Source organism: Salvia splendens, chromosome 11 (assembly GCF_004379255.2).
Source record: "Salvia splendens isolate huo1 chromosome 11, SspV2, whole genome shotgun sequence".
Taxonomy (NCBI): domain Eukaryota; kingdom Viridiplantae; phylum Streptophyta; class Magnoliopsida; order Lamiales; family Lamiaceae; genus Salvia; species Salvia splendens.
The window spans coordinates 6,132,013-6,156,791 of record NC_056042.1 but is presented as its reverse complement, the minus strand read 5'-3'; the positions used below and the strand labels follow the sequence as shown (position 1 = coordinate 6,156,791).

At 39.9% G+C, this 24,779-nt stretch overlaps 3 protein-coding genes across 4 annotated transcripts; 2 read left to right on the top strand and 1 right to left on the bottom strand.

Annotated features, from left to right (window-relative positions):
• The first annotated feature begins 2,333 nt into the window (after nucleotides 1-2,333).
• Nucleotides 2,334-8,265, top strand: LOC121755780 (lysine-specific demethylase JMJ706-like). Of its 2 annotated transcripts, XM_042151166.1 has the most exons (11): nucleotides 2,334-2,700; nucleotides 4,001-4,379; nucleotides 4,662-4,818; nucleotides 4,910-5,129; nucleotides 5,467-5,520; nucleotides 5,597-5,676; nucleotides 5,757-6,034; nucleotides 6,128-6,526; nucleotides 6,609-6,967; nucleotides 7,072-7,314; nucleotides 7,501-8,265. In XM_042151166.1, the coding sequence occupies exons 1-11, from the start codon at nucleotides 2,698-2,700 to the stop codon at nucleotides 7,765-7,767; spliced, it is 2,439 nt and encodes an 812-aa protein (XP_042007100.1). In that variant the 5' UTR covers nucleotides 2,334-2,697; the 3' UTR covers nucleotides 7,768-8,265. The 2 variants fall into 2 exon arrangements, with proteins under 2 accessions (XP_042007100.1, XP_042007101.1); XM_042151167.1 differs by lacking the exon at nucleotides 7,501-8,265 and having other exon boundaries at nucleotides 6,609-6,992; nucleotides 7,072-7,251.
• Nucleotides 8,266-8,389: 124 nt separating this feature from the next.
• Nucleotides 8,390-10,306, top strand: LOC121755781 (AP2-like ethylene-responsive transcription factor SMOS1). Its single transcript, XM_042151168.1, has 7 exons — nucleotides 8,390-9,168; nucleotides 9,245-9,327; nucleotides 9,427-9,435; nucleotides 9,515-9,603; nucleotides 9,676-9,749; nucleotides 9,810-9,863; nucleotides 9,951-10,306. Exons 1-7 carry the CDS (start codon nucleotides 8,828-8,830, stop codon nucleotides 10,285-10,287), a joined length of 987 nt encoding a protein of 328 aa, XP_042007102.1. The 5' UTR covers nucleotides 8,390-8,827; the 3' UTR covers nucleotides 10,288-10,306.
• On the bottom strand, nucleotides 10,304-14,921 carry LOC121755783. Its single transcript, XM_042151169.1, has 13 exons — nucleotides 14,774-14,921; nucleotides 14,622-14,683; nucleotides 14,083-14,157; nucleotides 13,627-13,705; nucleotides 13,480-13,550; nucleotides 13,209-13,310; nucleotides 12,775-12,864; nucleotides 12,595-12,669; nucleotides 12,141-12,173; nucleotides 11,890-11,967; nucleotides 11,235-11,276; nucleotides 10,761-10,855; nucleotides 10,304-10,648 (listed from the first exon to the last, which is right to left on the bottom strand). The coding sequence occupies exons 1-13, from the start codon at nucleotides 14,826-14,828 to the stop codon at nucleotides 10,627-10,629; spliced, it is 879 nt and encodes a 292-aa protein (XP_042007103.1). The 5' UTR covers nucleotides 14,829-14,921; the 3' UTR covers nucleotides 10,304-10,626.
• Nucleotides 14,922-24,779: the final 9,858 nt, after the last annotated feature.

The window sequence follows — 24,779 nt, the reverse complement described above, 5'->3', positions numbered from 1 at the left end:
AACACACTTTCTTAAAGCGTATCAACTTAGTTGGGAGTAGTATTGACATGATTTAATGGCCTTCGATACTAGCTAGAGACTATAGACATGATTTAAGAGCATCCGCAATGGGCGGACGATGGCACGCCCGATGGCGCGCATCGTCCGCACCATCCATCGTCCGCACCCATTGCGGGTGCGCGCCATAGGGCGCGGACGATAGTCGGGCCCTATACTTCGGTCGCGGAGGACAGCGCGGACGATGGCCATCTTCCGCGCCATCGTCCGCCCCATTGCGGCTATCGCGGACGATGGCCGCGGATGATGGCCATCGTCCGCGCCATCGTCCGCCCCATTATGGAGGTCGCGGACGATCGACCGCGGGCGATGGCACGCGGTTTCATTTTTTATAAATATCGTTCATTTGTAACATTTCATTTCACGCGATTTCATTTTCGAAACTTACATTTACATAATTACTACGAAATGGATTCAAGCCCCAATAGTCCTACGTTTAGCGCAAGGGCGCATTGGCCGGGTACAGAACCCGGCAATTATCGTTCGTTCGACAACAACACCCATTACGATCCTGATTTCAGTATGGAATCGTATGGGTTGTCTGACATGGAGCCGTCTCCGCACCGCCCAACCGCAGCGGCCGATCCCGACCCCACCGCGACCGCTTCCGCCCAGCCAGAAAGAAGCTGAACCGGCAGCGGGCGCAGAAGTTGCCGCCTCCCGGTGATTGCGATGAGTACGCCCCCGGCCGTACGAACTACAACGACGACGAAACTCTCACTTTGTCCCGGTGTTGGGTAGATATATCGGAAGATCCGATATTCGCAAACAACCAGCGACAGATCGCGTACTGGGAACGCATCGCGGACCTCTACAATTCGGTCAAGCCGCCGACCGCGTACAAACGCAAGCTTGAGCAACTCCGCAAGCATTGGTATCAAGTCAAGAAGCAAGTGAACTTGTACGCGGCGGAGTTCGAGAAGTTCACGCGGTTACAGGTGAGCGGCGAGAGCGCGAGCGACGTGCGCACTAAAGCGATGTTGTCGTACCGGTCGATGTTCGGCGATTTCAAGCACGAGGCCATCTGGGCGCTCTTGAGGGAGAAGCAGAAGTTCCAAGGTGGAATTCTGCACACTGGTGCGCCGAAGAGGACGAAGGTCACCGAAGTTGGTGACTACACGAGCAGCGGCAGCGGCAGTCACCCGGTTGACCTCAACCAGACGTACGTGGATGAACTGAGTTCCGGCACACTGGTGTCCTTCCGGCGTCAAGGCTGCGAAGGCCAAGGGGAAGGCAACCGCGACCTCATCGTCGACCGCTGCAACCCAAGCTCCGGTCCCGGTAGAGCTCCCGACCCAGACGGCCACCGCGTTTGAGTCGTTAGCAACAGCGTCGATGGCAAGGACGATGTTGCAGACGCACAAGGCCCTCAAGAAGTGTACCGACCCCGACGAAGCCGAATATCTCCGGGCGTTACTCGATGAGCTGCGTCGGAAGTTGGGAATTGGTCCGACTTAGTTTTTTTTTATTATTAGTTCAATGATGTAACTTTTTTTAATTAAAACTTCGTCGTTTGTTATTTAGACCGTTTTTTATTTACTCGTTACTTGTTATTTGAAAACAGTTAAATTAATTAAACAAAACAATAAAATGATGATGCGTAGGGCGCGCCTTAGGGCGCCCCACTGCAGGTGGGGAGGTAGGAGGATAAAACTGCTGACGTGGCGCGCCATAAGGCGCGCCTTAGGGCGCCCCATTGCTAATGCTCTAATGGCTTTCGATACTAATGGAATACTCCGTGTAAAAGAAGAATGGTCTATGGAGTGGCGGACCTGTTCAACTCAGAGAAGACTAGGTCAAACCGGTGTGTGTATACGTGTCAAGCGCGCGAACTTAATTAGAGCACATGGCAGCCGTTTTTTACCCCAGGCTCGTTATATGACCAACGTGCAGATCCGACGGTGCACACACACCTGTCGCACGCGATTATTTCTCACCCCCCTAAACACCGTCACATCAGTATCTACTTTTAACCCTCCAAACCGCCGCTTTTCCCTATCCGAATCCACCGGTTTCCTATCCTGTTTTGGGGTACATTCGGTATTTCATTAGCTTGTCAGAAACGGCGTTTAGTTCAACCAAACTATAACAACTACTTCTACTACCACTTTCCTTCGTAGTTCACACTTCTGTCCCCCTTTTCGTCTTTTCGCTTAAATATTGTATTTTACGTAATTATTAAACCCTTTTATTATTCGTCGTTTCCAAATTGGCTGTAATTGCTTTATTTATTGGAAATAAATAATTACAGTAACGAATTTGCTGAGATGGGACAATACATATTGAAACTATAACCGATAATTCATCCCTTCTTTTATAATTTTCCTAACTTCCTGCAACCTTCATGTTTCTTTCTCTACACCTCTCCCAATCTCTCTCTCTCTCTCTCTCCACGGAGCGGATTTCTCGTCCAGTTCGCAGACGGCCGGCGAGTGAGTCCACTCGCCGTCAATTGCATTTTCGGTATTGTAACAAATTGGTAATTCTGTTTTGAACGTGACTCGCATCGCATCGCTTCGATCCCGGAGTTTGACTCGGTCCTGGCTACTGTGAGAATGCGGAGAGTATAATTTAGTTTGGTTGGTTATTTTTTATCCTTCGGAGAACACGGAGGCGTGGGATATACATTTGGCGGATGAGATGGTGATTTTTCTGTTTCACTTTGGTGCTTGATTTGTTGTTTCAATTTTCTGTGGTTAATGTGTGTTTCTCGTCGATTTCTGGACTCATTTGAAGATCAATTTCTTATGTGTCAAATATTTATCTGTTGATTAGAGTTTATAAACTACTGTGTTCTCTGCAATTTCTCATTGGATGAGTCGCTGTCGTGGCCGAGAAAATCAGGCATTTGATTCTCTGTTCGGCATCTCTACTATGACCTGTGTATTATGAGTTATTGTATGCAACATTTGATGTTCTGATGTGGATCGGTGTTTTTTTTCTCACTGTAATGTTTACATATAATATACTCCATATAGAATGCAGATTTTGTTAATTTATCATTGTTTCGATTTGGGGATGCACGCTCTTTTTTTATTTGTTCATTGTTTAATCTTTCTTTATTGAGTTTTTTTGGGATCTTTCATTTTCTATCTGAAACTCAAAGTACATACCCAGGGAGTTTTGGCTTTTGAATTTGTCTGGTTTCTGTGCCAATTATCGATTTTTCTAGCCTACCTTTTTTGACTTGATTGGTGAACTTTAAGGATGTTTCGTTTTTCTGGAAAATGAGTATATACTGATATCCTTTTCTGGAAATTTTATTTTTCTATTCCTGTTCTCATGTTTGACTTTTTTTCATATCCTATAACAAAAGGCCACGGAGCTAATTGGTGTGGAGACATTTATTGTATTCTTAATACTTTGATAAAAATGATAGAGAAATTAGGATCAATGGACATTTGCTACAGTTTTAGTGGAGTCCTCATCTTCATCATATGATTTAGTTGATCATCCCTTGAAATTTTATGATGTTTCACATAAATATTTTTTATATACTGCGATTACACATGAAACAACAAACCCTATTGATGATATCATATGGATGTTAATGTTAAGAGAAAAGAGAATCTGACATCAAAATGACAAAAATGAGATGTTATTTCTTACACGTTTTACCAATTGAATGTTTTACCCGTCATGGGTCTAGGTATGGCATGTTTTATGTGATATTTTGATAAACACAAAAATAGTGCGTAAAGTAACTGCATTTTAAAACTTAATTGAACTACCATAGATGCTGCAGGCCTTTTTTTTTCTTACTTTTCTTAAATCTGTGAAACATATTGATAAGTTTATTTAATTGTACTAGATTTTATGTCGCTTTCACTTCCTATTCCTGAAGCAGGTTTGCTTTTTATGCTTTATTGTATTGACCAAATGCTTTAATTCAAATTTTCTTTCTGCATGTTTACATTAATGCTCATGCTTTTACATTATGCAGGTGGAGGGAAGAGTTTGTTCTTCTAGAGAAGCTAAACTTGAATTTTTAAAGCATGAAATGCTAAAAAGGAGGAAAATAGAAGCAGAGAATGAATCTTACATTGTTAGCAAGACCCTGAATAGGAGTGGTGGTGATGCTTTACGAACTTCTTCTCCTTGCGGTGATAGTTTGCACAATCAAGCTGACCTATATTCAAGATTTGGCAACAGTTCCACTAAGAATAATGTTTTCTCAAAGAGAAAAGTGGCTAAGTTTGACACTTTAGACCTTGAATGGACAGAGAAAGTTACAGAGTGCCCGGTTTATCGTCCAACTAAAGAAGAATTCCAGAATCCCTTAGTTTATATCCAAAAGATAGCTCCAGATGCCTCTAAATATGGTATGCTCAATGCCTAACTGTGACATTTGAATTTTATGAGTTTTGAAATTGGATTGAATATTTGAAAGTTCCTCCGATTCTGTACTTGATTTGTGGCATTAAAAATTCAGTGATGCTGTGTCTTTTTTTTTGCTGATAGAGTTCTTGTTCAGTAACTTGTGTTGTACTAGTTGGCTAATAAATGGCAGACTTTAACTACTTTCTTTTACAATGGCTTCCTTTTCTTAAGATCCCAGACTTTTATATTCCATAATATGCCTAATGATATGCTTCAATCTCCAGGTATTTGCAAGATCATATCCCCTGTAAGTGCTTCTGTTCCTGCTGGTGTAGTTCTTACAAAAGAGAAGGTTGGTTTCAGTTTTACAACTAGGGTACAACCACTTCGTTTTGCTGAATGGGATACTGATGACAGGGTCACCTTTTTCATGAGTGGGATGTGAGTTTTTCCTCTTATATCTGCATTGATGTACTTTAATATTAGTATATTACTGTCATTTCAGGCTTTAAACTTGAATGTTGTTTTTCAGAAACTATACATTTCGTGATTATGAGAGAATGGCAAACAAGATTTTTGCTCGTAGATATGGTAGTACTGGAGGCCTTTCAGCCAAATTCATGGAAAAAGAATTTTGGAATGAGATAGCTTGTGGAAAGACTGAAAGTGTTGAATATGCATGTGACGTTGATGGAAGTGCATTTTCATCATCTCCGAGTGATCCGCTTGGAAACAGCAGATGGAATTTTAAGGTGCTCTTCTCAAAATAAATGTTTTAGTCTTTATTTTCTGCATGAATGGAATTTGTATAACAGATGAACTAGATGTTTATTAGTACAAAATAGATTCTGAATGTTTTTGGTTGTAGAACAATATTTTATAAGAAAATCCTTGTTGATACACTTTCTTGGAGTGCAATTAGCAATGATTTCTGCTCTCTCTGTCACTCATCTAGACATTGTAATTTTATGTCTTGCCTCTCTATAGGTCTCATGACCTCTTTCACTATGTCATTTTTGTATGCATAGATGTCTTGATCTTTTGTGGGAATGTGACTAGTAATATCTAATGTATTGTACTTGTTTGCAGAAAATTCCTCGGCTGCCGATATCTACCTTGCGTCTTCTTGAAACAGAAATCCCTGTATGTGCTTAATATTTCTTGAAAATAGTTTTTAACTTTGTTGTCACATTCCTGACTGATATTTGGTTCATATTAGGGTGTCACTGAACCTATGCTTTACATAGGGATGCTGTTTAGCATTTTTGCTTGGCATGTGGAAGATCATTACCTGTATAGGTATGTGTTATTCTACTTAAGCGGTATGGTGTTTGATATGATTCTTAACTTTTGCTGATTGTAGTTTTATGTGTGTACAGCATCAATTATCACCATTGTGGAGCTGCAAAAACTTGGTACGGAATTCCCGGTCATGCAGCTACTGCTTTTGAAAATGTGGTGAAGGACCATGTCTATGCCCATGATATCTTACCTGGTGATGGGGAGGATGGGGCCTTTGATGTTCTTTTAGGGAAGACAACTCTTTTCCCACCAAATATATTGTTAGAACATGATGTCCCTGTTTATAGAGCCGTACAGAACCCTGGGGAATTCGTAATAACTTTCCCTAGAGCTTATCACTCAGGATTTAGTCACGGTACGTGATAAATATGCTGCTGCAGGTTGAGATTGTGCAGTTCTAAAGTTCGGTCTTTCTTATAAATATGAAATAATTTCTTTTATCTTTCAGGTTTTAATTGTGGTGAAGCTGTTAATTTTGCAATGGGTGATTGGTTTCACTTGGGATCAATAGCAAGTCAGCGCTACGCTCTGCTCGGAAGGATGCCTCTTCTTCCCCATGAGGAACTTCTGTGCAAAGAAGCAATGCTACTACATTATGCAAGATCCGAACTTGATAAACCAGAGTGTACACATGGAGATTTGATATCACAGAGAAGCATAATGGTTTCTTTTGTTAATTTGATCCGATTTCAGCATTATGCCAGATGGTGCCTGATGAAATCAAGAGCATGCACAACCGTTTCCTCCTTTTCCCATGGAACAATTCTCTGCAGCCAGTGCAAACGTGATTGTTATGTAGCATATCTAAACTGCCAGTGTTACTCGCACCCTGTATGCCTCCACCATGGTATTACAAAGTTCATATAGCTCTGGTTTTTCTCAGAATACCTTTTGTTAGAATATTTACGTATCCTTTGGTTCCATAACAGATATCAGATCAATTGATTGGCCTTGTGGAGGGACTCTGACACTTGCTGTAAGAGAAAATATTCTTGAAATGGAAGTAGCAGCCAGACAATATGAGGAGGAGAAGGATATATTGCAGGAGTTCGAGGAGAAGTATGGGAACAGCAATGACTTTGGTTTACTGTTCCGCATGTTCTCGGGATCTGAAAATGATAGCTACATCCCTTATGGAAAGATTTCTCTTGTATCAGATGAAGAAACATCTGGATACCCATCTGTTTTAACCAGTTGCAGCGAAAATACTAGGACTGAAATAACGGATGCATCTATTTCCTGTATGTCATCGTCGAAATCAACTAAAAGCCTCAACATGATTGCCAAAGTAAAGATTCATTATCCTTCTGAAGGTTTTGTTATATGTTATTCTTTTACTGAAGAATCATTGAAATGTAATGAAATGTTAAACTCACATGTTTACTTTTGCAGGCTGGGCAGGACCATGGGAACTCCAACTTGGAGACTGATATATATGCAATGCCTTTTGATTATTCCCAACCCTTGAACAGAAAACCTAGATCAGAAAGGAAAGTTATTCAGGCGGAGAGCACTAGAAACGCAACCTATGAGGACGAGTCAGATTTCGAAATATTCAGGGTTAAGCGAAGATCTAAGAGCAAAATGGAAAGAAAAACTGCACGTGATTTTACATCTGTAAACACTGTCCAGCAGGTACTACATTTCATGTCTGAGTTGTTAGCTGTATATTAGAATACTTTTCTATTCTGCAGTTTTGTGGTTAAATTTACTCTGGTTTACTTTTTGCAGTAACGGTGATGCTTTTCTGTTGATAGAGTGTTTTCTTGTTGATATGATAGTGAAATTTCAAACTAAAAATTGTAACTTTGATTCTGTCAGGGTTTCAAGCGACTAAAGAGGCAGCAACTGGAAGTTCGGTGTGGGAGCTTAACATCATCAAATTATCCTATCCCTGATGATCAAAGTCGTCATTCTGTTATGAGCTCTACTGAATCTAAAGAAGCTACGGTTAATTCTAAATTATCCGTAAGATGCACTTTTCCTTCCATTAAGTTCAAGAAAAAGCCTAATGAGGATTTAAGTGGAGAACTGCACGGAGATCAGAGGCATCGACATGAGTCAAGAGAAAACCAAAAGCAAGAGTGACATAAAGCCAAGAGTAGTGACAGTTTTAGGTGGTGATAGAAAATGGAAGTGAATTAGGTGATAGATGCTGAATTTGACTGGTCTGCAGCTGATGAATCTTCAACCTAGCTAACTCGGCTAATGATATTATTTTTCGGGGAATCTAACAACACAGGAAAGTTAGAAATACATATTGATGAAGCAGAGACATAAAGCTAACCAAATATTAGAAGTTAAAGTCATTCTTTGTGCAAGCTCCAATATGGGGACAAATTGCACAGTGATTCTTTTGTGATTCTCGGCTGGGGTTTTAATCTTGGCAGGAGAACTCTCTTAGGCACATACAACAGATAGTTTTTTTAGGTCAGTTCTCTTTCACCTTTTACATTTGTTCATGTGCAGGCAATTCCCATTGATGTTGTCTCACTTTTGCTGCTTCCATTGTAGGCTTCTGTTATTCTTTCTTGTAGCTATTGACATTCGACTACATCAACAAAATCTGAGAAATTCCTTGTTTCATTCTGTGTTTCCACAATGATTTATGCTCGTCACTCGTTATCATGGATGATTCGTAATTTTGTTTAGGTTTCGTTCATGTAGTTGTTCTTCCTTTATGTATAAATGGGAGATTCAAGAGTAAATTGTGGCTGTGGAAACGAGCAAATTCAGTAGAGCATTTTGTTTTTTGTTCATAGGAAATCAACATTGGGAGCAAATAATACAATGATCTGCAATTGTGTTAATATAATGCCAAGTGAAGTAAATAAAACCAAAATGAGAAAAAAACAGGAAAGAAGTGAAGAAGCCAGGTGGACGAAGAATCCAATGAGTTTGATTCACCAATTTGTTGTGTAAACATGAAATGATGCTATTTGGCTCACACTAGTCATCTCTGGGTAATACAATCTTTTGTCTGTGTTAGAGATAAAGTTAAATAAATCCCATTGGTTATGATGTTAAGGTCCTTGACCATATCCATATTCCTTTTGCACTACTAAATTAGTTTTTTTTTTGGAGAATGTTGGTATTAATTCAAGTGTGGAAAACATCGTTTGGTGAGTAAGTTAGGCTGGAACACTAAATGGAGAAAAAAGACAGCAAACATGCTACTGTGATAATCGATTTCCTGTCCTTTTTTCCATCAAGACAAGCTGTAGTAACAAGAAGAAAACAAGCACACGACATCGTATGCATGCTTATAAGAACCTTTGCACGCAAGTGTCAAAAACTCGTATTTTCCTCCATGGCTGAAGCTGATGCTCATGAAACTAAGTGTGTGAAGAGACGACGCAGGTCTCCGTCTCTATTAGCACTCTGTAATGAACAGCGACCTCGACACTCATTCCATCTAGATCACACTGCAACGACTACTACCACTACCACTACCATCAAGAGGAGTTCAAGATTTCGTGGAGTTAGCAGGTAAATCTATTCATTGCTCTTAGCCTTTTTATTGCAGGATATAATGAATCCCTTTTCTCTTTCTACTTTTCTCTAGACACCGGTGGACAGGGCGGTTCGAAGCTCATCTATGGGATAAAGGGTCTTGGAATGAAACTCAAAAGAAGAAAGGAAAACAAGGTTCATTCTTTTGTTTTGTATACTATTCATTTGAACATCGTTACCATTCTATACTAATATGGTATTACTGTGTTGGCTGGTATTCTTGGTATGGAGCAGTATATCTTGGTGAGTACCTCAAACTTCAAGTGATTCAAACTTTTGGTGCCAAACATGTGCTCCTCATAAACATCGATTGTGGTTGCAGGGGCATACGATGAAGAAGAAGCTGCAGCGAGAGTCTATGATTTGGCTGCAATCAAATACTGGGGAGCCTCAACATATACTAACTTCCCAGTATGATTCTCTCGATATATCTATAGATAACTGTCATTTAAATCTTGAATACTGAAACAAGTTTGGTTGCAGATATGTGATTACAAAAAGGATATAGAAATAATGCAAAACATGAGCAAGGAGGAATACTTGGTCTCTCTAAGAAGGTAACGATTAACGATATAATGTTTTGGTTGCGACACTTGGTTATAGAGCTGATTTCGCAGGAGAAGCAGTGGTTTTGCGAGAGGAGTGTCCAAGTACAGTAGAGGTGTTGGAAGGTGAAGATTTCATTGCATTTTAGCTAAAACAAGTAGAGAGTTGGATGTTTAATGTGGTGATTAACGAAGTGATTGGTTATGGTGAAGGTCAAGGCAGCATCACAAGGAAGAGTTGAGCAACTATATTAGATGGATGAGGCCTCAGAATAACTGCTTGGATTTGTCTAGTGGGAATTCGTTTGCAATAAAGAATCCAGCAATATCTGACAAGCATGAGATTATTGAAAGGAAAATGCCTCTCACCCCTTGGAATAAGCCCACCACCCCAACAGCTCTCAGTCTGCTCCTCCGCTCTTCCTTGTTTAAAGAGCTCGTTGAAAAGACGACTACTACTGCTACTGGTGGTGGCGGTGATGACGATGATGAAGAAAAACCCACAGGATGGCCGTTTTGGAACACATCAATGCAATGTGTCAAGTATTAGATCTGAGAGCTATGTATGAACAATAACTATGTAACATGGTTGAAATAAACCAGCTCTGAAAATCAATTCAATTACAGGGGTGATACGAATAGATTGGGTATGTTAGGAATATAACCTTCTTCCCAGGCTTCATGTATTCAATGTTGCTTCTAATTAGTACAAATTCCAAACCAACAAATTAACAAATCCATGGGCACAGCACACACGGTAACTACAACATTATTTCTATAACAGTATGCAAACTATGTACTTGTATATGTGATAATCGAGAAGACTGTGTTGCATAGAGAAGACACTAAAACGGCAGCAGCTAGTAGTGAAAAATGTGGAGCAAGTAGCTCAACACTTGTTTGAAAAAGTCCTGCATGTCAAATACACTGGTCATAAATGCATGAAAATAATTGTATGTGTGCAAATAGATATCAATGAAAAAGAATTCAGACTGTGAGTAGAAAAACGTTGTTATAGCATACCTCGTTATGGTTTTGTTGAGCTTCTCAGAAGAGAAGTCTTGAACACTCCCATCTGTCAATAAATTTTCAGGAGACTCTACGATGGCTCTAAGACCCTGAAAATAGTTGAACAGAGGAGTAAGGGAATGCAGGAATTTCACCAAGAACAAAAAAGATTCTTCGCACTGTTTCCACTTTCCATGTGTAGTTTTTGCAATTAACCTATATTGAAGAACTTCTGACTAGACTAAAATTTATTCAATGCCACAAGCTGGCTTTAAATTGTTCAAGGATGAAAATTTTTGTAGAAACAGTCATCACAATTCACCAGTAGATAAATTCGTGAAGCCTTATTCAAAGTCCAAGCTGTAGCATGTAAAGGGCTAAAGGCTCATCAGCATACTATAAAATCATGTATATCTCCTTAAGAAAAAAAAAGTAATGGACTCCAAAAATTTAGCATGGGGAAGCATTTAGTAGAAATAAATGAGGTACCATGAGACTTTGCATTGAATTTCCAGCAAGTTTAAATTGATCCTGCACCAAAACATTGAAAACAAATTACTAGTTAGTAAAAACAGGTTTGCTACCAACTACTGGATTTTACAGTTATGACTTATGACTCTACATTAGATATGGCTGAAAATCACATAACATGCTTCCAAACACCCGGCGAAGAAAAAAGTATGAATACACCTTCTGAATAACAACTGAAATGAGAAAGAGGTATTAAAAATTTTGCACGGCTCAAATATTTTTTTCTTGCCTCAAAGGCCATCATACATAGAAATTGAAAAGACGAGAAATGGCATTCTATAAGAAAACATCAGATGAATTCACCAGAGAGAAAACCTGGTTTTTATTACTCCCTCCGTCCCCGTCCCATAAATATAGTCTTCTTTTTCCATTTTGGTCAGTCCCACAAAAATAGTCTCTTTCTATTTTTGGCAAGGCTGTTCTCTTTCTCTCTTATAAGGTGGACCCCATTCTCCACTAACAATACTTCAATCACTTTTTCTTTCTACATCTCCCCTACTTTACCAAATTTTACATTAAAACTCATGCCATCCCCAAAGTCCCTATTTTTATGGGATGGAGGGAGTGCAAATTATAAAGGAGAGAAAAAAACATAGGCACAAAAGAAACCAACCTGAATTCTGTCTGGCATGGGCATCCTTTTTCCATTTACAATGCTACACAGGTACATCACCCCAGCATTTGCAAACTCCTATAAACAGCAAGAATGAGCAAGTATTAAGTGCTGCAGAGGTGCAATACTGAAGCACCATATTGCATTCTAATATTACTTGGTTGTTGGAGAAAATTCAAGCCGGAATAGTAACTTGCAGAGCAAAAAAATAGAGAAGAGACTAATACTCAATTGAAAGAAAAATAGTTCACCTGCTTGTCTTCTAGTGAATGGAGCTTGCCATCCTGCAATAGAACATATGAGGTAAGAGTCAAAAAGGAAAAGCACTACCAAAGAAATAACAGTGCAATATATATGAACCAAACATGTAGAGATGATGAAGCAACACCCCAGACAAAGTCCCATGCCTCGAATGTGTAAAATATAAAGCAAAACTAACTTTATTAGTCTCGAAATAATGAAACAATGGAGCTAGAAGGTACGTTAGATGGATGAATCAGCTATTTCATGTTGGATTCACAAAAGGGTCACATAAGTTAAATATGCAATAATGCATAATGATAAATGAAAAATGTAAGACGACATTCAACAGATGAACACATCTACATGTGTGGCACCTTAATGACTATAATTAACAAAAGCAACATCAATATTTCTTGTACTGGCAACAAAACTGAAGAAATAATATGACAGAATAAAACTGACCAAACCAGACACCATCCGATGCAAATCGTTCAAATCAAAGCCAATTTGAGAGAGATCAGCATGCGCATCATTGACCTGTTTCGAGAGTATAAATTGTTTTGAGAAATGATAATATTCTTTAGATTACTAGTTAGTAGCTAATGAAACAGAAAAAGAAATCAGTAGTGCTATTGCTTGTACCTCATTTCTAATCAATTTAGAAATCTCTATTTGCTCATCGATTTTTCCATCCAGGTTCTCAATTCTCTGAGTCAAGTGTCTTTTTGCTGCCTGCTCGGACATCATATCCAAAATCAATCTATGTAGAAATTTCATATGCAAAATAAACAGACCACCAATGTTGTAGCTATTATAATGTTTCAAGTTCATGTGAAACAAAGAATATATTCTTTTAAGTACTAGACTAAGCAACATGAGAGTGAATAAATCTAAAGCAGATTAGAAAGCAAAGGCACGTAATAAAGAACTACTCTTGCTTTGTTGATCATCATGGATATACCATTCATAAAACAGACACAAAAAGCTTCTTGATGCAGGTAATCACGAAAATGTAGGGATTAAGGAAAAGAAAACATGGGTCCAGTAAATACATAATAGAAATAGCTTATACTTACAGCAAGAGCGTCAGACACATGATCCAAATGTTTTGTCAAGTTTGTAACAGCATTTGCCATATTCTGCTTCGTTACATACATCAGGTCTCCAAAGGAAAGACCCTGACATTTTGAAGATGGGGAATTCGAGGGACCATGTCATGAAAAAGGGTATCAGTAAGGATACTAAAGAAGACATCCTACAAGCAGAAAACAGGATACAAAGAAGAGAATAGCCTTTAAATGCAGAAATTCCTAGGCATGAAAATGAATGTAATATGTATGTTCTTACCTTCCACCACATGTAGCCATATCCCACAGCTCCAACAGCAGCAGCTGGGACAACTAGAGATGCTAAGTTACCTACGATAAAGAGAAAAAGTGTCAACACTTGCAAAACTATAAGGGATATGCTCTTGCACAAAAACAAGTTACTGACTCTGGGTAGTGCTCCCATTTAGAACAGTAATCTGCCGGGATGAGGCCAGCTGGCGAACCTCCATGGCTAGTCGACGGACCTGAAAAACGCACTAACCATATATCAAATCTGTAGAGCACATCTTTTTGAAATATTCAGAGGCATTTGAGCTCATAAGATAATTGTAACAGTTTTATACCAAGTGCACTGAGATCCTTAAAGAAAAAGGAGGGTGAGAAACCCAACATTTTGGTGGATAAGGCAAAACTGTAAATTTAAAAGCCATTTGCACGTGCAGAAATGTAGACAATACCTCCCAGATGAAAGACTCAAAATTATTTGCTAAACCATCATGGTCAATGATTGTACAGAACAAGCCAGTAGTCGATTAAGTGACCAAAGTAGTACTATAAAATAACAATAAGCTCTAAATCATTAACATCAAGATGATAATTTCATCTGTTACCATGCACAAACCTGGGTGGCAATGGCGTCAGAATGATCAGAATCCCCCTCCAACTCGCCTGATTTCTCCATGCCTTTAACCAAATTCTGCCAAATATCCAGGAAACATTTCAAAATCAACCTTCAACCACAAATTCACAACTAAAAAAAGATATTAGCTCAAGAAACTTCAATTCACTAGGGCATACTAGCAAACACTCATGATACCACTAGCATCAACTTTTATGTCACCTTCAACTATTAAACTAGTAGTAATTTATTTCCAGAAGAAGAAATAACTTCTCAGAAAATTAGTCTAACAACTCAGAATTATTTTAATAGCCTTCGCAGATTGAATTTCGTCCATATCAGGAAGCATACGAACTTTGACATGCATTTGGACAAAATTACAAAGATGCGGTCCAACTAAAGCGTGAAGAGAATCTCTCCAGCGCTTGTAACAGAAGCAACACTAAATTGAGATGATACAACTCAAAAATTTAACAAAATCAAAAGAACAACATATCAACACGGAACAAATCTGAAATGAATGGAGATGAGAAATTCAATACCTGCAACTCCCCCAATATATCTGACAATTTCCCATTCTTCAACAATATAGTTCCCGTGTAACCTAATCACACAAGAAAAAACCAAAAGCAAAATATACACCTTTCCTAAAATCAAACTACAAAAAAATGGTTAAAAAAACGCAATAAATTACCAGCTCCAGCAATTAGAAAGATCCTGGATAATCCGATTCCAGCTTGCATAGCCATGGCGGGCGATCAATGAAATTGGAGCTCTGACGAATTTTAGTTCAAAAGAGAAGGCGGTATACGACCTTAAGCTTTATACGTTTGCTGAACGTTTCGTGCGGCGTCGTTTCATATTAGTAACTAGCATTACATGTACATGCACAAGTTCAGTAGTTATGAAAAAATCATATATTTAGATATATTTGATATTCAATTTCATTTTTTTGTTATTCGGCCCCAGGTCTAGGCCTCATAATTTTTTATCAGACACGTGACACGAATACACACGAAGTTAATTTGAGACGAACATGCAATTTTTGGGTTTGGATCCTTATAGGATAGACCCAATAAATAAGAATTCGATTTTCAAATTGAGTTAAGGTCGAGTTAGGATTGGGTTTAAGTTGTCTATTAAGAAATAAAATTTTTATTTTATTACTTAAAAAAATTAAAATTAAAATTTTATTATTTAGATTTAAATCAATAGAATTTTTAATAATGTTGTAACGAGTTTTAGTTGTGTAATATCATATTTTATCGTGTAATATCAGGTTTTGATCGTGTCGTGTCACTAAATTGTATTGTAACTTACTATCAAAAGTCTCAAATTCCTTCCGACCCGAAGCCATCACAACTTCCATGCCTCATAAATCGTTTGCCCAAAAAATGCTCGATCACAAAAACCCACTTCAAGTGTTGTCCACCTCAACCAGTATACCACCAGTTATATCCCTTGATCACCGCGTCTTCGGATGTTCAGTCTTTGTTTATGTCCCCAAACACGAGAGAAATAAATTCTCCCCTTCGCAATTAAGTGTGTTTTATTTGGTATGGTGCTAACCCGAAACGGTATAAATGCTATGATCCTAAAAACCGGCAAGTTATCACCACGATGAACTGCACTTTCCAGAAACAGAATTCTTTTACGCCACTCTACTTACCAATCATGGGAAGAGGGACAAAAATGAAATAATAACGGAAGACATGATATGTTGGCTGCCCATAAACCATGACCATGAATCTCCTTCTGGAGATCCACCGGAACTAGTAAGTCCTATTGCCGAGCAAGTCTTGAACATAAGTCGACCAGTGGAATCAAGTGCTTCCCCAACATCTCCGCATTTAATATCCGAGGTAAACAATCTTATTGAGAATTCCGATATTGTTACAACTGACAGTACATTATACCCCCTCAGAGCACTAGTTGGATCCCACCGAAACAATACTCCCTGGAAGGAGTACGAAGACACTAATGTACCTAGTAGGCAGTATGGCAAAAGCAAACCTGAAGAAATTAGCTAGAGCTTTTTAGGCAACTTTGTATGGACAAGAAGAGATCCCACAGACATTAAATGAAGCCTTGAAGATCCCACACTAAAGAGAAGCAATGATGGTAGAACTGAAAGCATTGGAAAGGAATAGGACATGGTTGAAATGTTGGCTACCAAAAAGGAAACAGATTGTAGGTTGCATATGAGTTTTCTCCATCAAATGAAGACTTGACGGAACAATTGAGATATACAAGGCTCGCCTCATAGCCAAAGGGTACACCCATACCTATGGAGTAGATTACTCAGAAACTTTTTCAAGTGGCAAAAATAAATACGGTTCGCGTACTACTCTCCACTGCAGCAAACAAACATTGGCTTGTGTACTAGTTCGATGTGACTAATGCGTTACTACATGAGGAGTTAAAAAAGAAAGTCTACATGGATGCTCCCCTGAGATTTGAAGATAGCTTTGAAGAGGGAGAAGTATGCCAGCTTAAGAGAACCTAGTATGGATTGCAACAATTTCCAAGGGTGTAGTTCGGGAGATTCACCGAAGCTATAAAGAAATACGAGTACTAGCAGAGTAATGCATATCACACACTGTTCATGAAGAAAATAGGGGATAAGATCATTTATCTGATATGTTGATGACATTATCATCACAGATGACGATCCAGAAGAGTGCAACTAAAGAAAAATTTGGTCACAGAATTTGAGATGAAGAATTTGGGGGCACTCAAGTAATTTTTGGTAATTGAAGTTCAAAGATCAACGAAGGGGATCTTTATCAACCACAAAAAGTATACTCTAGATCTTGTAGCAGAAACTAGGCTGATGAAGTGTAAACTAGCAGATACACCAATCACTGTAAATCATGGCCTCCAAACCACGGAAGGAGATCAACTAGCTGACCGAGAGAGGTATCAAAGGTTAGTAGGAAAAATGATTCATCTATCACACACTAGACCTGATATAGTATATGCAGTCAATGTGATATGTTAATTCATGCATCAACCCCGAAGTGATCATCTTAAAGTAGGACTGAGAGTCGTCAAATATCTCAAAATAACGTTTGATAATAGAATAATGTTCCAGAGGGGTGAGTGTCACGACCGCACTTCCTAAGGATAGGAAGCACGGGAAAATCGCGACTAATGGGGGAATTAAGAAGCGGGGAAGAAGGGGAAACGATCAAGAGGAGTACGACATATCGATCAAAATACGAAATTTCGTTTATCAACAAGGTTTCAATACCCCAAGGTACATAACGTGAATGACATAGTTTGACAATTCAAAGGAATTAAAAGAAATTCTTAAAACTTGACGTAGCGGAAGCATTTGAGAGTTAGCTACTACTGTGTATGAAGACACAATAGCAACCGGATCATTTATTGAATATTGTCTCTGTCCAATGCTCAACATCCTCCGTCCCCCGTCCACACTCAACCTGCACATAGGGAAAACATATGCAGGGTTGAGTACTTGATGCACTCAGTGGACAAATGCCAAAACAGTTATATCATGCCACCATTGAGTGACCTCGGGGTTTTAACTTGAAAAGGCCCGAGACAATAAAAATATCTCAATCACAACCTTTCAACTCATCCTCAAATCATTTTTCCTCATCATTTCAAAACACAACCATTTCTTCTTGATTTATTTAAGAAACTGTCATATCTGTTCTTTAGGGTGCCGTGTAAGGGGCCACTTTCCACGAGCACGAAAACCGGCCAACCCATTCGATGACTCACGGTCCTCATCGTGTACACTAGTCCGAGTAGGGACGTACCCTTGCTAGGACCCGAATTCGATTAAACGCATAGTAGGGACTCACTCCCCACTAAGCAATCATCAACATCATCATCAATCTCATCAACATCAATCTCATCAACATCAATCTCATCAACATCAACATCCTGTGAACGAGAATGTGGCCGCAAACTCGATCACTGGACCGGCCGACCCAAAAGACGGCTCACGATCCCCATTGGTGTACACTAGCCTGAGTAGGGACTCACTCCCTAGTCAGACCCGAATTCGATTTCAATAGGTCTAGTAGGGACAACTCCCTTGCTAAACAAACAGATAGGCATTTCTCAAAACAAAACATGGCATGATATTCCTTTTACAAACTTTATTTTCCTCAAAAACGTATTTGCAACATAAATCACTTTTCTGTTAAGGTCGAGCATCAATTCACATCACATCAACAAGTCGAGCATTTCACTACCACTTAAAAAGCTACACAGCGCAACACTTGACAATCACTTTCACTTTAAGCACATAAATCACATAATCATGTAATAATCACAATCACAGGCATTTCGTCACATAAAAAGATGCTCAAACCAACATATTAAATCAAAAGCTCTTGAAAATACTTTAGTTCGAAAGCCCACCTCGTTCGTTTGAAGCTTTAACTTGTGTTCCATCCCATTCTTGAAAAGCGTGCATAAAATCATCCATTGATTTAATGTACTCCAATTCATTTCCTTTACTAAAACAAAAGGCCCAACACTTAAAATTAATTCACATGGCCCACTCATTTAAATAAAGAAAAGGCCCAAACTTCTTTACTTCTCACCTCTCGTGAAATCCCAAAATAGGAGTGAAATTCCTAATCTTCACTGAATTTGCAGCACCGTTTCCGTGGTAAACACAGCGCCGAGATCGTCTCTTCGCTGGTTCACGCCGCTGCCCCGACCGTTCTCCTCACCGTCTCCATCACAGCACCGTCGCTGCTCGTCTTGGCCGCTGATTTACCGACGCGAGCTGCTGTCCGCCGGTCACGGAGCTGTTCGCACTCGACGCCGGCACCGTTGCTGCTGTTCGCGAGCTGCTGTCACGGTGCAGTCGACGTCGCATCGCCGCTGCTGTCACTGCCTCGCTGTTCGGTATTGCTCACCGTCGGCTGCACCAATCAACCCGTTCGAGCAGCAGTTGTAGCCGTTTTTGAATCTGCCGCAGCCATTGTTGTCTCCATCACGAACAGCCGCTGCTGTCCCGCCGTCGTGATGACGCTGCTGTTCGTTGCTGTTTTCCCTCGGCGTGTCGCCTGCTATGCCGAAGCCGCTGCTCCAATTCCAGAGGCTCGAATACCACCTTTGCAATTTCTGCAACTACTTGCGATTGCTTATTCTACATTCCTTCGCTGTTTATGATGATGTACTTTGATAAACATAATTTCTTGTGCTGACTTATTCAAAAGTTGCTCCTGTACAACCTCTTTCTCTCTCCCACGTTTGTTTGAACTTGTTGATGTGAATGGGGGAGGAGAAGAGATGATTTAACAAGGTAATCCTATTAATTGAGTGACCCTTGATTTGCATAAATGAATGTGGGAGATGGAAAGTGGAAGGGTTGAAAGATGGAGGGTCTCCTTGAAGGGGGGCGTCGGTTATGTGGTGAAGAAGAAGAAGGGAGGTTCTTGGGCTTGCTCCCACATTTTTGGAAAAGAATTGGGCTCCAACACTTTATTTATTTGATTTGGGCTCATTAAGTTGCAAACCCAATTTGTATAATTATTTAGTTGGTCATGGCCCCAAGCCATAAAAAAAAACATTTGGACTTTACTTTTAATTTGAGAAGCCCAGGTATAAAAAGAATACATACTTTATTTTCTCGCATTTCTTTCGATAATTAAAATTCACGGAAACTTTAATAAATTTCGTTATCTTGTCTTCACAACTATTAAATCGCCCAACGCAAAAATTACCATTTGGTGTTGTTCTAAATATAAATTCCTCAACCAAACCTCGATTTTTGCGCGTCAAGCACTATAAAAAGTGTGGGCGTTACATTCTACCCACCTTAACAGAAATTTCGTCCCGAAATTTGCTCATCTCATACTATTATCAATCATACTCTTTTCATTATCACGTCAAACATCAATTGCATAAACATTTCTCATTTCAAAACATTTTACCTTCTCCTTTGTTGAGTGCGGCGAGACGGGATGTTGAGCCTTCAATGAATACTCTTTTAGTCTAGCGAAACGAGTCTAGACTAGATTGAATAAGAAACTCTCGGTCCAGAGCGGAAGGAAAAGTTGCTCTGATACCATTCTGTCACGACTGCACTTCCTAAGGATAGGAAGCATGGGAAAATCGCGACTAATGGGGGAATTAAGAAGCGGGGAAGAAGGGGAAACGATCAAGAGGAGTACGACATATCGATCAAAATACAAAATTTCGTTTATCAACAAGGTTTCAAATCCCGAAGGTACATAACGTGAATGACATAGTTTGACAATTCAAAGGAATTAAAAGAAATTCTTAAAACTTGACGTAGCGGAAGCATTTGAGAGTTAGCTACTACTGTGTATGAAGACACAATAGCAACCGGATCATTTATTGAATATTGTCTCTGTCCAATGCTCAACATCCTCCGTCCCCCGTCCACGCTCAACCTGCACATAGGGAAAATATATGCAGGGCTGAGTACTTGATGCACTCAGTGGACAAATGCCAAAACAGTTATATCATGCCACCATTGAGTGACCTCGGGGTTTTAACTTGAAAAGGCCCGAGACAATAAAAATATCTCAATCACAACCTTTCAACTCATCCTCAAATCATTTTTCCTCATCATTTCAAAACACAACCATTTCTTCTTGATTTATTTAAGAAACTGTCATATCTGTTCTTTAGGGTGCCGTGTAAGGGGCCACTTTCCACGAGCACGAAAACCGGCCAACCCATTCGATGACTCACGGTCCTCATCGTGTACACTAGTCCGAGTAGGGACGTACCCTTGCTAGGACCCGAATTCGATTAAACGCATAGTAGGGACTCACTCCCCACTAAGCAATCATCAACATCATCATCAATCTCATCAACATCAATCTCATCAACATCAATCTCATCAACATCAACATCCTGTGAACGAGAATGTGGCCGCAAACTCGATCACTGGACCGGCCGACCCAAAAGACGGCTCACGATCCCCATTGGTGTACACTAGCCTGAGTAGGGACTCACTCCCTAGTCAGACCCGAATTCGATTTCAATAGGTCTAGTAGGGACAACTCCCTTGCTAAACAAACAGATAGGCATTTCTCAAAACAAAACATGGCATGATATTCCTTTTACAAACTTTATTTTCCTCAAAAACGTATTTGCAACATAAATCACTTTTCTGTTAAGGTCGAGCATCAATTCACATCACATCAACAAGTCGAGCATTTCACTACCACTTAAAAAGCTACACAGCGCAACACTTGACAATCACTTTCACTTTAAGCACATAAATCACATAATCATGTAATAATCACAATCACAGGCATTTCGTCACATAAAAAGATGCTCAAACCAACATATTAAATCAAAAGCTCTTGAAAATACTTTAGTTCGAAAGCCCACCTCGTTCGTTTGAAGCTTTAACTTGTGTTCCATCCCATTCTTGAAAAGCGTGCATAAAATCATCCATTGATTTAATGTACTCCAATTCATTTCCTTTACTAAAACAAAAGGCCCAACACTTAAAATTAATTCACATGGCCCACTCATTTAAATAAAGAAAAGGCCCAAACTTCTTTACTTCTCACCTCTCGTGAAATCCCAAAATAGGAGTGAAATTCCTAATCTTCACTGAATTTGCAGCACCGTTTCCGTGGTAAACACAGCGCCGAGATCGTCTCTTCGCTGGTTCACGCCGCTGCCCCGACCGTTCTCCTCACCGTCTCCATCACAGCACCGTCGCTGCTCGTCTTGGCCGCTGATTTACCGACGCGAGCTGCTGTCCGCCGGTCACGGAGCTGTTCGCACTCGACGCCGGCACCGTTGCTGCTGTTCGCGAGCTGCTGTCACGGTGCAGTCGACGTCGCATCGCCGCTGCTGTCACTGCCTCGCTGTTCGGTATTGCTCACCGTCGGCTGCACCAATCAACCCGTTCGAGCAGCAGTTGTAGCCGTTTTTGAATCTGCCGCAGCCATTGTTGTCTCCATCACGAACAGCCGCTGCTGTCCCGCCGTCGTGATGACGCTGCTGTTCGTTGCTGTTTTCCCTCGGCGTGTCGCCTGCTATGCCGAAGCCGCTGCTCCAATTCCAGAGGCTCGAATACCACCTTTGCAATTTCTGCAACTACTTGCGATTGCTTATTCTACATTCCTTCGCTGTTTATGATGATGTACTTTGATAAACATAATTTCTTGTGCTGACTTATTCAAAAGTTGCTCCTGTACAACCTCTTTCTCTCTCCCACGTTTGTTTGAACTTGTTGATGTGAATGGGGGAGGAGAAGAGATGATTTAACAAGGTAATCCTATTAATTGAGTGACCCTTGATTTGCATAAATGAATGTGGGAGATGGAAAGTGGAAGGGTTGAAAGATGGAGGGTCTCCTTGAAGGGGGGCGTCGGTTATGTGGTGAAGAAGAAGAAGGGAGGTTCTTGGGCTTGCTCCCACATTTTTGGAAAAGAATTGGGCTCCAACACTTTATTTATTTGATTTGGGCTCATTAAGTTGCAAACCCAATTTGTATAATTATTTAGTTGGTCATGGCCCCAAGCCATAAAAAAAAACATTTGGACTTTACTTTTAATTTGAGAAGCCCAGGTATAAAAAGAATACATACTTTATTTTCTCGCATTTCTTTCGATAATTAAAATTCACGGAAACTTTAATAAATTTCGTTATCTTGTCTTCACAACTATTAAATCGCCCAACGCAAAAATTACCATTTGGTGTTGTTCTAAATATAAATTCCTCAACCAAACCTCGATTTTTGCGCGTCAAGCACTATAAAAAGTGTGGGCGTTACATTCTACCCACCTTAACAGAAATTTCGTCCCGAAATTTGCTCATCTCATACTATTATCAATCATACTCTTTTCATTATCACGTCAAACATCAATTGCATAAACATTTCTCATTTCAAAACATTTTACCTTCTCCTTTGTTGAGTGCGGCGAGACGGGATGTTGAGCCTTCAATGAATACTCTTTTAGTCTAGCGAAACGAGTCTAGACTAGATTGAATAAGAAACTCTCGGTCCAGAGCGGAAGGAAAAGTTGCTCTGATACCATTCTGTCACGACTGCACTTCCTAAGGATAGGAAGCATGGGAAAATCGCGACTAATGGGGGAATTAAGAAGCGGGGAAGAAGGGGAAACGATCAAGAGGAGTACGACATATCGATCAAAATACAAAATTTCGTTTATCAACAAGGTTTCAAATCCCGAAGGTACATAACGTGAATGACATAGTTTGACAATTCAAAGGAATTAAAAGAAATTCTTAAAACTTGACGTAGCGGAAGCATTTGAGAGTTAGCTACTACTGTGTATGAAGACACAATAGCAACCGGATCATTTATTGAATATTGTCTCTGTCCAATGCTCAACATCCTCCGTCCCCCGTCCACGCTCAACCTGCACATAGGGAAAATATATGCAGGGCTGAGTACTTGATGCACTCAGTGGACAAATGCCAAAACAGTTATATCATGCCACCATTGAGTGACCTCGGGGTTTTAACTTGAAAAGGCCCGAGACAATAAAAATATCTCAATCACAACCTTTCAACTCATCCTCAAATCATTTTTCCTCATCATTTCAAAACACAACCATTTCTTCTTGATTTATTTAAGAAACTGTCATATCTGTTCTTTAGGGTGCCGTGTAAGGGGCCACTTTCCACGAGCACGAAAACCGGCCAACCCATTCGATGACTCACGGTCCTCATCGTGTACACTAGTCCGAGTAGGGACGTACCCTTGCTAGGACCCGAATTCGATTAAACGCATAGTAGGGACTCACTCCCCACTAAGCAATCATCAACATCATCATCAATCTCATCAACATCAATCTCATCAACATCAATCTCATCAACATCAACATCCTGTGAACGAGAATGTGGCCGCAAACTCGATCACTGGACCGGCCGACCCAAAAGACGGCTCACGATCCCCATTGGTGTACACTAGCCTGAGTAGGGACTCACTCCCTAGTCAGACCCGAATTCGATTTCAATAGGTCTAGTAGGGACAACTCCCTTGCTAAACAAACAGATAGGCATTTCTCAAAACAAAACATGGCATGATATTCCTTTTACAAACTTTATTTTCCTCAAAAACGTATTTGCAACATAAATCACTTTTCTGTTAAGGTCGAGCATCAATTCACATCACATCAACAAGTCGAGCATTTCACTACCACTTAAAAAGCTACACAGCGCAACACTTGACAATCACTTTCACTTTAAGCACATAAATCACATAATCATGTAATAATCACAATCACAGGCATTTCGTCACATAAAAAGATGCTCAAACCAACATATTAAATCAAAAGCTCTTGAAAATACTTTAGTTCGAAAGCCCACCTCGTTCGTTTGAAGCTTTAACTTGTGTTCCATCCCATTCTTGAAAAGCGTGCATAAAATCATCCATTGATTTAATGTACTCCAATTCATTTCCTTTACTAAAACAAAAGGCCCAACACTTAAAATTAATTCACATGGCCCACTCATTTAAATAAAGAAAAGGCCCAAACTTCTTTACTTCTCACCTCTCGTGAAATCCCAAAATAGGAGTGAAATTCCTAATCTTCACTGAATTTGCAGCACCGTTTCCGTGGTAAACACAGCGCCGAGATCGTCTCTTCGCTGGTTCACGCCGCTGCCCCGACCGTTCTCCTCACCGTCTCCATCACAGCACCGTCGCTGCTCGTCTTGGCCGCTGATTTACCGACGCGAGCTGCTGT

Excerpts from the sequence above, each read along its gene's own strand:
- LOC121755781 (XM_042151168.1), top strand. The coding sequence starts at position 8,828 with ATGGAGAAAAAAGACAGCAAACATGCTACTGTGATAATCGATTTCCTG. Across the intron at positions 9,604-9,675 it reads CAACATATACTAACTTCCCA|ATATGTGATTACAAAAAGGA; the intron begins GTATGATTCTCT and ends GTTTGGTTGCAG. Across the intron at positions 9,750-9,809 it reads TACTTGGTCTCTCTAAGAAG|GAGAAGCAGTGGTTTTGCGA; the intron begins GTAACGATTAAC and ends CTGATTTCGCAG.
- LOC121755783 (XM_042151169.1), bottom strand. The coding sequence starts at position 14,828 with ATGGCTATGCAAGCTGGAATCGGATTATCCAGGATCTTTCTAATTGCT. Across the intron at positions 12,174-12,594 it reads ATCGGATGGTGTCTGGTTTG|GATGGCAAGCTCCATTCACT; the intron begins GTCAGTTTTATT and ends GTTCTATTGCAG. Across the intron at positions 11,277-11,889 it reads CCATGCCAGACAGAATTCAG|GATCAATTTAAACTTGCTGG; the intron begins GTTGGTTTCTTT and ends GTTTTGGTGCAG.
- LOC121755780 (XM_042151166.1), top strand. Across the intron at positions 5,677-5,756 it reads GAAGATCATTACCTGTATAG|CATCAATTATCACCATTGTG; the intron begins GTATGTGTTATT and ends ATGTGTGTACAG. Across the intron at positions 6,968-7,071 it reads GCCTCAACATGATTGCCAAA|GCTGGGCAGGACCATGGGAA; the intron begins GTAAAGATTCAT and ends TTACTTTTGCAG.